At 56.5% G+C, this 14135-nt stretch overlaps 2 protein-coding genes across 5 annotated transcripts in view; one reads left to right on the top strand and one right to left on the bottom strand.

Moving 5' to 3' along the window:
- Positions 1-10443, bottom strand: part of SMARCC1 (SWI/SNF related, matrix associated, actin dependent regulator of chromatin subfamily c member 1) — a 70603-nt gene extending 60160 nt beyond the window's left edge. For 2 of the 4 annotated variants that reach the window (XM_063418073.1, XM_063418097.1), the window contains exons 1-3: positions 8819-9044; positions 2100-2219; positions 204-289 (exon numbers count right to left, since the gene is read on the bottom strand). In XM_063418073.1, coding sequence (XP_063274143.1) covers positions 204-289; positions 2100-2219; positions 8819-9040 — 428 coding nt within the window. In that variant the 5' untranslated portion in view covers positions 9041-9044. Of the gene's footprint in view, positions 1-203; positions 290-2099; positions 2220-8818; positions 9045-10299 lie in introns of those variants that run through there. The other 2 variants (XM_063418089.1, XM_063418083.1) reach the window with 2 other exon arrangements.
- Positions 10444-10749: 306 nt separating this feature from the next.
- The window catches only part of DHX30 (DExH-box helicase 30), a 32240-nt gene continuing 28854 nt past the window's right edge, over positions 10750-14135 (top strand). Inside the window, exons 1-2 of the mRNA XM_063418051.1 lie at positions 10750-10841; positions 14080-14131. Of these exons, the coding sequence (XP_063274121.1) occupies positions 14101-14131 (31 nt within the window). The 5' untranslated portion in view covers positions 10750-10841; positions 14080-14100. The remainder of the gene's footprint in view (positions 10842-14079; positions 14132-14135) is intronic.

Raw genomic sequence — 14135 nt, 5'->3', positions numbered from 1 at the left:
CTAACTCCTCTTTAAATTTAGAAGTGTGGGGGTGTGTCTTTAAAAAGCTACCATCAGCAAAACAGGAAAAAACTCCCTCTTCCCATCTCCACTGCCTTGCCTGCTCAATTCTCCAGGAAGGATTAAACTTTAGGTAGTTTGCATAAGCAATTCATGTGCTTGGTTTCATGCAAAAGGTGTGTAAACCACAAATAAAAACTTACCAGCCCTGTTCATTCTTATATTTGTAAGCAGCACCAAGAATGTGACATAATGTACCTCCAGCTTTGAAATCCATGAAGCACTTTGCCTGGAACCCAAAAAACAAGGGAAACAGTGACACTGACTTTTATGCAATTACTTTAAACAAATACATATTGGTTAGCTGAGTTTTAGACATAGAACATATCAAATTAAAAGTTAATCTTCAGATGAAACACTTTTGGAGTTTGAGGTTCTCCTTTCAGAACGCTTCCTGAAGATTAAATGCATTTGGATCAAGCAGAATTCTTTGTGCTTGCAAGAACTTGATGTATCTGAAAGCTGCAACTCCCTCCTTGTAGGGCTGTAAAAATTCAAAGTGCTCTTTGAACACCCATTTCATAGTAAATTAAAGCTCAAATCGCAGCTGTCAGGGAAGCAGCTCCTCATCTGCACGAGAGCATCAAACCAGATCAGCAGCAATGAGCACCTGAAGCAGAGTTCAGACACTGCACACTCACATCTCCCATGGAAAGCTGCTTGGCAGCAGCAGCACAGCCACAGTGCACATCTGCCCTCAAACACCAAACCCAGCCCAGCTCCTCCCCTCAGCTTCACCAGAGCACACCTGAGTCCCCCTTCCCACAGCAGGAATTCCACAGCACTCAGCGAGGAGCACGAGGAGGATGGGAGCTTCAGGAGCCCCACCAAGTCCTTCCTCTGAAAGGTTATTGAAAAGCCCTGCTCCTGCACAGAAGGCTCACTTTTCCTCATACACTTCAGCCTGGAATTGTATCTGCATCTTTCCTGATGTCTCTGGTCAGGATGGTTGTGCTTTCCTGGAAATGGAGACAGGCACATGGGGCAGCACCAGGGACAGGCAGCCAGGATCTGCTTTGATCATGGATTATTTTGTATTTCTCAGTAAATGTAAAAAACGTGCACAAGGCACAAAGCAGAGTTTGGGGAGTTGTTCAGAGGCCAGGCTCAGGTCAGGGGCTTTCTGCTGAGAGCACCCCCACAAAGAGCAGCACTCCTGAAGATGCACTGAGGAGTTCTCCTGCTGGAAGTGAGAGATCCAAGTGCTGTAAATTAACCTGAGCAAATTTGACCAGATTAGACCTTTGAAGCAGCGAGAACAAACACAGGAACAACATCTTTATGATGCCACTGCAATGTTTATTACCCGTTTTGAAGATAAGACAAATTGATTTAAGGCTCGGGAGCACTCCAGTGGTTTATGCACTTGTGGAATGTGGGCAGGTTTATGGCTTGTGCTGCCACATCCAAATAAAGCTGTGCCAAGTCCCCTCTGTCCCCAAAGCCTCCCATTACCACCCAGGCTTCAGGAGAGGTGCTGCATCTGTGCTGCATCCCCTGCCCTGGGACAGATCCTCTGGGTGGTGGGCAGGGTTCCTGGCTGCAGTTTGAAAGCAGCAGCCCTCACAATGTTGATATTCTGCATCCCAAGGGACTGCAGAACTCTCCCAGAGCAAGCAGGTAACTCTGTGCTGCTGCAGAACGAGGCAAAGTCATTTCTCAGCCTTGGCAACTCTACAAGTTTGGAGTTTAATCAACCAAAACACCTAATGGAGGCCTGCTTGCCTTGGAATGTGTATTTTATTCACTCAGTTTAGGATGCACCACTCCAGATTTGACTCAAAACTGTTGAATTACACTGAGTTTCAGTAGAAATTCAAATCTTTCCACAGCAGTCCAGAAATCATTCCAAATACACAGAGAATAAGCTGTACTACCCTGAAAATCTGCACTAACTAAGGAGATGTGTGCTGTTCCAGCCCCTCCAGAGGGTGCACAGGAAGAGCCTGGGCTGGGGCAGGGATGTCCCCATGCCCTGGACACGTCCCAGAGGGACCCACACCGCAGTGTGACGGCACAGCGAGAGCCCCAGTACTCACAGGAAGCTTGGTGAAGGCAGGATTGGTGACGTGTTTTCCAAAGGCATCTTCCTGGAACTGCAGCAGCTGCACCACCAGCCCAGCCAACGTTTTGTTGGTAGGAGCATCTGCTTGAACGTACTGCAAGACAAAAAGCACACGTCTGGTGAGGAGAGGCTGGCCAGTGTGTGAGGGAGGGCTGCTGGAGCCCCTGGGAGCAGAGCTGCAGGATTTTGGGGTCCCTGAGGGGCTGGGAAGGGGTGCAGGGGGGTTTGCACAGGAGCAGCACTGAGCACAAACGTTTCCAAGCTTTAGCTGCACACCCAGCACCCACCTGTGGCTCGTGCTTGGCTCCTCAGGGCCGGGTTACAGACACGGATTAACCACCCAAGCTGATCTCAGCTCCTAATAAAGGAACAGGCTCCTGCTGCCCACACACACAGAGCTCCCTGCAGGACCTTCACAGACATAATCAACTCCTAATTAATCCTCAGAGCACCCCTTCGGCATAAATAGGATGTCCTGCACGGAGGGAAAAGCTGAGCCACACAAAGGCACTTGCGAGGTTTTGGGACAATCTGAGCAGCTCCCAAGGTTCTGCTTGCAGTAAAATTACACTGACATTGTGAATGTAAAATCACAGCATGGAATATTAAACCCCTCCCACGGTGCTGAGTTTTTGTCACCCATAATATTCAGTATTCACTCACTGGATGTCACCTCCTCGCTGTGCCAGACAACTTCCAAGAGGAGAACAAACATCACTTTTCCAGGTAGAACACGGAGCAATTTGAGATACCCCAGTCTCTCAGCTGGGTAACTCTCAACCTCTGCTCTTCCCTCAAACCAGATTCTTCTAAAATCCCTTAAAAAAACCCAATTTTGAGACCCAGAACCCTCGAAGTTTTAAAGCTGTGGTGCCAAATAGCAGTCAATCATAACTGAGCTTTGCAAAGCACCAGCTCCAAAGCCAAAGACACCACAAAGACATTGAGTGAATGGAAATCATCATTTCAGTGTCTGACCACCCCGAGATGTGAGCTCCCCCAGCACTTTCTCAGGAGCAGACACATATCTGAGAAATGAAATCTTCCCAACTCAAAGGACACAAATTCCCGTGAGGCTCCAGAGTGTTCTGTCCTGTGTATAAATCCTGAACCAGAAACATGAGCCTGGAAAGAACTGAAGGCTAAAACTTCAAAGCTGCATCTCAATTTGCCCTCTTCCCTCCCCCAGGAATTAATGTTTTAATTATAGCAAAATCACAGAGTATCCTGAGTTGGAAGGGATCCACAAAGATCACTGAGTCCAACTCCTGGCTCCGCACAGGACTTTGGACACGGGATGGAGTGACTGGACAAGGGGGGACAGCTTCCCACTGCCAGAGGGCAGGGCTGGGTGGGAGATTGGGAAGGGATTCCTGGCTGGGAGGGTGGGCAGGCCCTGGCACAGGGTGCCCAGAGCAGCTGTGGCTGCCCCTGGATCCCTGGCAGTGCCCAAGGTCAGGCTGGAGCAGCCTGGGACAGTGGAAGTGTCCCTGCCATGGCAGGGGTGGCACTGGGTGATCCCTGAGGTCCCTCCCAACCCAACCCAGTGTGGGATTTTATGAACCTCCTTGAAAAAAACAAATCCAGAAGAGGTGGCATCCTTGTACTGACTTACTCTACTTTTCTTTTTCAGATATTTTCCTTCAGAGAAAAAGGAAGATTATATGAGAACACACCTTGCAAAGCCCATTCTTAGGCATGTGAACTTTTCCAGGCAATCATTCCTTTCCTGCAGCTCCCATCTTTACCTCTGGCAGGAGGCACTGACAGCTGGAAGCTGTAAAGGAAGACAACCCCTTCTCATCCTCCTCTGCACTGCCACTATCCTGCAGATCCTTTTAATGAGAAGCCCATTACCTTGCCTCAGGTTCCCTGAACAATAAGGAGAAAAACCCTTCAAAAAGAAGCCCAAGGCTCCCCTCCATCATTTCTGCATCCTAACGAGCAGCACAGAGAGATCTTTAAGCAGTAGAACACAGCAGACAATTTCCCAATCAGTTCACAGTGGGTTTGAGGGACCACAGGGGCATCACGTCCAACAGATCTCCAGGTTTACCCCTCATGTCCACAGAATGATCCTGCAGCAAATAAAGGTTTTTAAGCAGTCAGTTCCAAAGGACAGAATGATGCCCTGTTCCATAAGAGGATTTTGCTCTTGTGCTGAAATGCTAAAGTCCCACTGACACAGCAGAGTTTTCCAACATTTCCACAATAATCAGAAACACAAAAACACCCCCACATCTCTAAGCAGAAAATGTGTGGTCAGAAAGCAGAGTGTGAGCAGCAGCAGAGGGAATCGCTGCAGCCAGAGCTGCACTGCAGCTGCCCTGAAAGCCTTTGTCACCACGGGGGACAGATCCACACCGGCTTTGATGTGGGCACTGACCTCAAATACCCACATGGCTCTGTGGGGAGCCCTGCTGCACACACCTTCCCCCAAACAAAGGGCACTGCACTCACATCACCACAGAACAGCGAAGGGAAAACCCACGAAAACGCTTTGATTTGGCTTCCAACCCGTGCTCCTTTTCAAAGGTGAGAACACAAAAGAGCCGCAGAGAGAGAACGATGATCCCCGGATCAAATCTGAGCCGCTCACGGGGAGGCTCTGCCGGGGACAGCAGAGCCACAAAGGATCCCAGGACAGACCCGGCTGTGGGGACAGGGCCATGGCTGAGGGGACAGGCCCCTGGCTGAGGGGACATGGCCCGGCTGTGGGGACAGGCCCCTGGCTGAGGGGACATGGCCCGGCTGTGGGGACAGGGCCATGGCTGAGGGGACAGACCCAGCTGTGGGGACAGACCCAGCTGTGGGGACAGGGCCACACTGTGGGGACAGGGCCATGGCTGAGGGGACAGGGCCACACTGTGGAGACAGGCCCTGGCTGTGGGGACAGGGCCATGGCTGAGGGGACAGGGCCATGGCTGTGGGGACAGGCCCTGGCTGTGGGGACAGGGCCCTGGCTGTGGGGACAGGGCCCTGGCTGTGGGGACAGGGCCCTGGCTGTGGGGACAGGGCCCTGGCTGTGGGGACAGGCCCGGCTGGGGGGACAGGGCCATGGCTGTGGGGACAGGGCCATGGCTGAGGGGACAGGGCCATGGCTGAGGGGACAGCCCCTGGCTGTGGGGACAGGGCCTGGCTGTGGGGACAGGGCCACACTGTGGAGACAGGCCCTGGCTGTGGGGACAGCCCCTCGCTGTGGGGACAGGGCCATGGCTGAGGGGACAGGGCCCTGGCTGTGGGGACAGGGCCATGGCTGAGGGGACAGGGCCCTGGCTGTGGGGACAGGGCCATGGCTGAGGGGACAGGGCCCTGGCTGTGGGGACAGGGCCCAGCTGCGGGGACAGGGCCCAGCTGCGGGGACAGGGCCATGGCTGCGGGGACAGCCCCTCGCTGCGGGGACAGCCCCTGGCTGCGGGGACAGCCCCTGGCTGCGGGGACAGCCCCTCGCTGCGGGGACAGCCGGTGCTCTCAGCCACCCAGGGCCCATGGAGGAGCTGCCTGGCTGAGCAGGCCAGCACACAGCCCGTGCCCTCTCCAGGATGCTCATGGCAGGGAGGAACGGGATCCCAGCTGTGCCTGCAGCTCTGGAGCCCCACAGACACTCCCCGGGATGTGGACAGACCCCTCCCCATGGTGCAAGGGGGTCCCAGCTACTGCCCTGCCCCCGGAGCTCCCCGTGCCTGATCCCCTCTAACCCAGCTTGCCACCTGCTCCTTAAAAACCACAACACCCTCCTCCCTGCCTCCCAAAAATCAACTTGTCCGGCCTTCTGTCTCAGAGGGGCAGAGCTGTCAGAGCCACCAGAGCTCCCACAGGCCAACAGATTGCCCTGGGTATGAACAGCACACCGGGATGGTCCTCAGGGAGCACAGCTGTAAGGCCACAGCCAGGGCTGCACCCTTCATCAGGCAGCAGCTAAAACCCCTCCCAAACTACCTCAGAAAGAGCTTTGACAACAAAGAACTGCCTTGGGACACCCCACTTTAATATGAGGGATGTGGCTTACTGAGAAGGGAACTACCTAAACATTGCATAATGTTAGAGATAAATGAAATAAAAGAGAATTATAATAAATAAGAGAAATACCTAGTTTACTTCTGAATTGTGAATTTCTAAGTAACTATGGTGACATCAAGGTGTCCATTACAGTCTACCCAAATTATTCTGAACAAGGAACACAGGGAATGGCTTCCACTGCCAGAGGGCAGGGATGGGTGGGAGATTGGGAAGGAATTCCTGGCTGTGAGGGTGGGCAGGCCCTGGCACAGGGTGCCCAGAGCAGCTGTGGCTGCCCCTGGATCCCTGGCAGTGTCCCAGGCCAGGCTGGATGGGGCTGGGAGCAGCCTGGGACAGAGGAAGGTGTCCCTGCCATGGCAGGGGGTGGAATGGGATGGGCTTTAAGGTCCCTCCCAACCCAAACTATTCCAGGATCCTGGAACTTTGTTCCATTAGTCTATCACATCCCCCAGGACTCCAAACCCACGGCATGAAGCGATTCCCAGCTCCCAGGGAAGCAAGGCTCCAACATCCCTGCTGCATCCTACTGCCTGGGAAGGAGCTGGGCACCTCCTGCACCTCTTGATGCACAGAAACGACACAAACTGATTTCCAGACATCACACACACAAACACAGGGAGTGGGAGGGAGCCTGGAATAAATAATTTCAGTATAATATCAACAACTTCATTTTCTTCATTATGTTTGGTGCCTTTCAGTGAGTTTTTCAAGGTCCACTGTGAGTCTTCCACACTACTGCTGGAACGTCTCTTGTTCTTAATTCTACTCTGGAGACAGAGAACTCCCCAGCAGCTGTTATTTTCTAGAGGCACAAAGAACTCCCCAGCAGCTGTTATTTTCTAGAGACACAGAGAACTCCCCAGCAGCTGTTATTTTCTAGAGGCACAAAGAACGCCCCAGCAGCTGTTGTACTCTGGAGATACAGAAAACTCTTCAATATTAATCTTGTCTAATCTGGAGACAAAATGAGCAGCTCTGTAAACGCAGTTCTCCAGCTCTCCCTGCCCCTCAGGACCTCTGGATCCTTGACCGAGCTCGGTGCTGCTCTTGGATTCTCTCCAAGCAGTCCCCAGTGTCCCCGGAGCTCCCGGAGCTGGACACGCCGACTGCTGCTGACAGCTCCACCACCGACATGTACAAACTTCTATTTTTAAGAGCATAAACTGGACAAAAGCCAGTTAAAATCACCATGTACCTCTCTGGAAGGAGCCACGCATCTACAGCAGGATGAAAACAGGCACAAGATGAACCGGAGCCCATTTGTAGCACATGCAAAAGGGAATCAACCCCTCTCTCTGGAGGGTTATGGTTCTATGTTTAAGCACTGGTATCATCTTTCCTGTTTCTCCAAATCAAAATTATTTTTTCCTTTTTTAAGAGGATTTTCACAGCAACATTCCAAAACTCACTCACCCTGTAAATCTCCTTAGCCCGGCTCTACCCACCTTCCAGAGGCACGAGAAATAAATATCTAACTTTTATAACCAGTCTGAATGGACCCTTGGCTGCCATTCCTGCACCACACAGCCTGCCCAGGCAGTACAGAGCCAGCCTGCCTGGGGGTTTAGAGCCACAGCCAACACGGTTCTGTGCTCCCCAGGGCACCCGGACCTCCTCAGAGCAGCGCTGCCGCTCCAGGGATCTGCTGGGATCCGCGGGGTGCTCAGCCAGGGCAGGGAAAGGGAAAACCGCAGCTCCTGCAGAGCGTGGGGCAGCCCAGCACCACAACCGGAACGAGCCAAACTGCAGGAATATTCTGTTACATTTCCCCGTCAGCACAAAGAGCTGGAGCTGCTGCTTCAGGCTGCACCCCACACCCCGACCCGACCTGGAACAACTGGAAAAACACACCCGAGCCCGGGCTGGTTTCACGCCACAGCGATCCAGCTCAGATTCCCGATCTCGGATTCTCTGCCACACAAAGAACCCAAGCAACAGCTTGTGCTCCTGCCGGGCACCCGGCGTGCCCGGGGACGGCGGGATGGCCGCAGAACCGGGACAAAGCGGAGATTCCGGGGCAGCACCCGCGGGCACCGCTCCGCTCCAAGTACGGCTCTCCCAGCGCCGCCACCGCCGAACACGCTGCGAGTTACACCGGGCGGTGTACGCGGCTCGGGTGTCGAAACGAGTTATACAATCAGCACAGTGAGAAAAAAACACCGAAAGAAAGCGAAGCAAGCGAGCCGAGCGAAGCGTGCGAGGAGCCCAAGGGCACCGGAGCGAGCAGCGCCGCTGCCGCAGTGACCCCGGAGCAACACGCGGGGCTTGAACGCGCCCGGACGGCTCCGGCAGCACCCAAGGGAGTCTGAGGGATTTTCCTCTCTTTTTCCAGACTCTCGACACCGCCGGGGCGCGGCTGGAGCGAAACCGGCCGGGCCGGGACCTGCCCGCACAGGAAAGTCGCTGCCCGGGGCGAGCGGGCACCGGCCGGGCCCCCGCGGGCAGCGGGAACGTCCGCGGGGCCACCGGGGCTGCCCCAAGCACGGCCCGGGCACCGCCGGCGCTCAGGGAGCGGAAATGTCCCCGGGGCTGTCCCCGAGCCGGCCCCGCGCCCGCCGCAGCGGCGAGGCCGCGGTTCACAAAGAGCGGCCGAGACCTCGGGCCCCCCCGTCCGTCCCGTCCGTCCCGTCCCGTCCCCGGCCATCCCCGCCCGCCGCCCCCGCCGGGCCGCACCTTCTTGTAGTGCTTCCCCAGCCACACGCGGACCGAGTCGAGCTGGGACACGGTGTCGGGGCTCTCCCAGAACTTGCCGGCGGGGCCGCCGTCCTTGCGGCGCGCCGCGGCCAGCGCGGGGCCGGGCCCGCCCGCCGGAGCCGCCGCGGGGCCGCTCCCGGGGCCTCCGCCCGCCGCCAGCGCCGCCGCCGCCATTGTCCCCGCGCGCGCCGCGCCGCGCATGCGCCGCGCCCCGGCCCGCGCCCCGCCCACCCCGGGAGCGCGCCCGGGCCGGGACGGGAACGCGCTCGGGGGGGTCGGAACGGGAGCGCGATCGGGAACGCGCTCGGGGATGCGAGCGGGAACGCGTTCGGGAACGTGGTCGGGGATGCGGGCGGGAACGCGCTCGGGGGGTCCGAGCGGGAACGCGCTCGGGAACGCGCTCGGGGATGCGAACAGGAGCACGAACGGGAACGTGAACGTGCTTGGGGATGTGATCGAGAAGGCCAGCGGGAACGCGCGCGGGAACGCGCGGGGCACTCCTGTGCAGCATCGCCCCTCGGGCGGCCCCGCCCCCACCGGAGCCTCTCCCGCTGAGGGACCCCGGGGGCTCGGGAGCCCAACACACCGTCCGTGCCCTCGGTACCGCCCGGGGAACGCTCCGGCCCCGAACACACCGTCCGTGCCCTCGGTACCGCCCGGGGAACGCTCCGGCCCCGAACACACCGTCCGTGCTCCCGGTACCGGCAAAGGAACGCTCCGGACCCGAACACACCGTCCGTGCCCTCGGTACCGCCCGGGGAACGCTCCGGACCCGAACACACCGTCCGTGCCCTCGGTACCGCCCGGGGAGCGCTCCGGACCCGAACACACCGTCCGTGCCCTCGGTACCGCCCGGGGAACGCTCCGGACCCGAACACACCGTCCGTGCCCTCGGTACCGGCAAGGGAACGCTCCGGACCCGAACACACCGTCCGTGCCCTCGGTACCGTCCGTGCCCTCGGTACCGCCCGGGGAGCGCTCCGGGCTGGTGTAGAGACCCTGAGATCCAATTAGGGAGTGAATTGGATGCTGACATAATTACCCTCAGGTATCTGCGCCAAGTCTTCACTGCTGGGCACCTTTATCTCCTATAACCACATCTACACCCATGGAATGGGTCATTATGAAGCAATTTCCTCCAGATTTCTTTTATAAAAACCACTTAGTTTCGAGTCTCTACTAATGCTTTACTTGTGACTTGAACATAACAGGGAAATTAAAAAAACCCAACAAACTCAGGCAAAAATATGTATATAATAAAAAAACCCAAAACATTTTAGTTCAAACATTATCAAATAGAGCATCAAAAAGTCCTTCATTAAAATTACAATCCCCAGTATAAAACTGCCCTTTGCATTACTGTAGTTTGTAAATGTTCCCTCATTCCTGAACACTCCAAAGCAGAAATAAACGCCTGCAGGAAAGGAAACCTCTGGAGATACAGGGAATAATAAACCCACCAAACATCCATAAATCGGAACTTCAGAAGTGCCGTTCTGAACAGGCAGCGAAGTGAGTACAGTCAAGAATTCCAGAAGGGTTTCGGTTGGAAGGGCCTTAAAATCCCATCCCATTCCACCCCTGCCATGGATGGACACCTCCCACTGTCTCAGGTTGCTGCAAGCCCCAGTGTCCAGCCTGGCCTGGGGCACTGCCGGGGATCCCGGGACAGCCACAGCTCCCGGCCGGCACCGGGACCGGGACCAACGGCGGGCCCGGGCCTGCAGCGCCCCCACAGGCCGCGCCGCCCATTGGCTCTGCCGTTGCCATGGGAACAGTCCTCGCCGCCCATTGGCTCATCTGTTGCCATGGGGACAGGCCGCGCCCCGCGCCCACGCGCGGCTCCGCGCTGTGGCGCCGCTGGCCGGAGGGAACGAGCGGGCAGTCACACTTCCGGGGCCGGGCCGGAAGTGAAGCGCGCGCCGCGCCGGAAGCGCGCGCGGGGTCTGCCGGGAGCTGTAGTCCCGAGGGGCGGCCCGGCGGCGGCAGTCGCGGTGCGGAGGTCGGTGCGGGGCGGGCGGGGGTCGGGCCGCGACCCCTGGGGAGAACCGAGGGGGCCGCGGGGGCGGGACGGCGGCGGGAGGAGGGGGAGGAGCGGGGGATGGCGCCGAGCAGAGCGGGGTGAGGCGGGGAGGGCCGTGCGGGGCCGCGGCCTGTGCGGGCGGGGCGGCGCGGGCGGGGATGCTCGGAGGCACCGGGGATGCTCGGCGGGACCGGCGGCGCCGGGGATGCTCCGAGGGCCCCGGGGATGCTCGGGAGGGCTCCGGGGCACCGCTCCCCGCGGGCCCTGGGGATGGGCCGGCGGGGAGAGCCCCGGGAGCGCGGATTTCCCAGGAGTTCCATCCGTGCCGGGGGAGGCTTCGCCGCCGCACGGAGCGGCTCTCCCGCAGCCTTTCCCCCGGTGCCTCTCCGGCCCCTCCTGTGGCTCGCCCCGGCGGCTCCGCTGGCCCCGTTTCCCCCGCGGCCGCGGGAATCGCCGCTCCCGTTTGGCGCCGGTGCTCGGGGTGTCCGGAGCGTTCCGGCTGCACCTGCAGCCCTTCATTGTCCCCTTGGGCCGCTCAGCAGCGGGAGCCCTGCGGCGCTGGGCTCGGCGAGGAAAGGCTCCCGGGCGCCTCCGCTGCGCCTTCGGCCCAAAGAGCCACAAGTAAAAAAAGAAATCACCACTGCGAGTGGCCTGTGTGCTCTGCCCGGAGCCCGGGGCAGGGAATCCTTGGGGCTGGATGTGGGAGACAGCAGGATTTCTCCTTTGTTCTCTTCACAAAGCATTCGGGGCTCTGCCCCTTCTAGCACTGCTGGAGTACCCCAGCAGCCAATAATCAGAATTGCTGTGATTTTCCCTGCGTTGCTCTCGGGGATGTGGTTTTCCCTCATGTAGCTGTTTTCCAGTGGATCAAGGAACCCCAAGAAAGGCCCAATTCCCTCCCATCCTTTGGGATTTTATCTAACAGTTTTCTGTGCTGCATTGCCTGGTTTCACTCTTTGCCTTTGCAGCAGGAGCATTGAGTCTATTCCTAACAAACTTTCGGTGTCTCTTTGCCCACCTGGGCCTCTGGAGTTTGCTGGGTGTGAGGCACGAGGCTCCAGGCTCCATGGATTCTCACTCCAGCTGTGCCATTGCCTGTCCTGTGTCAGCATGGTCCGTTCCTTCCCAAATCCAGCGTCCTTGGAACTCCCACATCTCTCCTGTCATCAGACAAAATGTGTTTTGAGTCTTCCAGGATCCCCTTTCCATGCTGGTCCTGCATCCCTGTGTTTTCCTGGGGGCTGGAGCAGCTGCCACAGTTGGACTCTTCTTTTTATTTGGGATCAGGAGCAGGAGCAGGAGTTCTGCAGGAGCAAACCCTGGGATTTCCCCAGGCTGCTGGATGTGCTTAAAGTGAACCTCAGGTCTGGATCTTGGTGTCCAGATTCAGCAGATCCTTTATTCTCCTCCCTGTCCTGCCCTGCTCCCGCCCAGTCTGACTCTGACTGGTTCCCAGTGAGGGTCCCAGCTCAGCTGGGATCTGCAGACAGGATCATACAAACAGCTGCCTGGAATCTTGCTTATCCACGGGGGTCTCAGTTGTTCCTCTGGGAACCTCAACCCTGGAAGGTTTTCTTTTTTTTTTTATTTCTTTGTGCTTGAGCAGAAAAGACCATGTCCATCAACTTTGTATTGTATTTATCCATTGACTCATGGAATGATTTGGGTTGGGAATGTAAGGATCATCCCAATCCACCCCTGCCATGGCAGGGACACCTCCCACTGTCCCAGGCTGCTCCAGCCTGGCCTTGGGCAGTGCCAGGGATCCAGGGGCAGCCACAGCTGCTCTGGGCACCCTGTGCCAGGGCCTGCTCACCCTCACAGGAACAATTCCTGCCCAATCTCCCCTCTTTCAGCCCAAAGCCATTTTTGTAAGAGCCCTTTTACCATCCCAGCATGGGTGAGACATTCCTTGTTGCTGTTCCTGAATTCCCTTTGTGGATGTTGCAGTTTATCTGCCCACGGTGGTGCCTTGTCCCAGGAGCTGAGGGATGGATTCCCTGGATTCCCTGGGACACACAGGCTCTCCCTGCAGGCAGACAGCTCCTCCTCTGTGGCAAACAGCTCCTCCTCTGTGGCAAACGGCTCCTCCTCTGTGGCCACTCTCCAGAATTCGGGAGGGGGATGTGCCTAGGCCCCAGGAGCTGAATTCCCTGCAGCATTCCCTGTCCCAGTCCCGGTTTCCTCTCTCCAGCGCCCTCAGAGGGTTCAAGGAGTGACTCTTCCCTGTTGGAGCAGTCCTGGACTCAGCCAATTCCTCACGAATCCCCTTGGCTTTAAGGCAGTTTAACCAGGCTGGGCTGATCCCTGTGGAGGGGGGCACAGGCTGCTCCAGCTCGGGACCCTCCAAGCCCACACAGGGGCTCCCTGGCTTTGTTCCCTGCAGTGATTGAGCCACAGCAGGGACATTTCCCTCTGAGATTCACCGCAGCACACGTAGGGGTTGATTTTTGCAGAGTCAATTGACTCTCTTTTTATGGAGTTCATCCTTGGAAAAGGCCAGGTGTGGCCCTGGCAGCCACAGCAGGTTGGTGTCCGTGGGGAGGGGACCATGGACAAGGTGTCACCTCCAAAGATGTGGCCAGAAAATGGGGTGGGTTTACCTGAAGCCTCTTTTTTGCTGCTGAAGTAATTTTGTCTTATTGAAAACAAAAGGGAATAATTGGAATGATAATTCCAGGCTATTAATTGCATGCACAGGAAGTCATTGATGGGACAGTTAATAATGTCCATAGAATCCCAGAATATCCTGACTCGGAAGGGATCCACCAGGATCGTGGAAGTCCAGCTCCAAACTAACTTTGTGTGTAAATGATGACCTTCAGTGCTCACCCATCTGATCCAAGTTCATAGAAAATCCTTGTTACTGCTTCCAAGAGGCCCTACAGTTACTTAATACTTTGCATGACAGATAAAACACCCGAAAACAAAGTTGGTTTTGTCTTATTTGAGGGAAAGTTATTTTAGTAAGGAATTAAATAGAAAGTTTAACACAGTTTCAGTAAAGAATGTTACCAAAAGTACAGTTCTCTTTCTTTTCCCTGCTTTTATTTTTCCTTTAAAGAGTATAATGGCAATAATCTACTTCATCGTGGCCTAAAAGGCTTTTAAAACCCCCTCGTTTCACCACAGAGACAAAGCAGAAGCACCTGAAACGTTTTAAAGGAAGTGCCAATTCTAACCTGCAGTTTCTTTGTGCTCCCTCCTGCTGTCCCAGGAACCCACCCTTCCCGCTGGGATGGAGATGTTCTCGCTGAATTCCCTCAAAGGTAA

The sequence above is a fragment of the Prinia subflava genome, chromosome 1, assembly GCF_021018805.1.
Source record: "Prinia subflava isolate CZ2003 ecotype Zambia chromosome 1, Cam_Psub_1.2, whole genome shotgun sequence".
NCBI lineage: Eukaryota > Metazoa > Chordata > Aves > Passeriformes > Cisticolidae > Prinia > Prinia subflava.
This window is presented reverse-complemented; position numbering and strand designations above follow the sequence as displayed.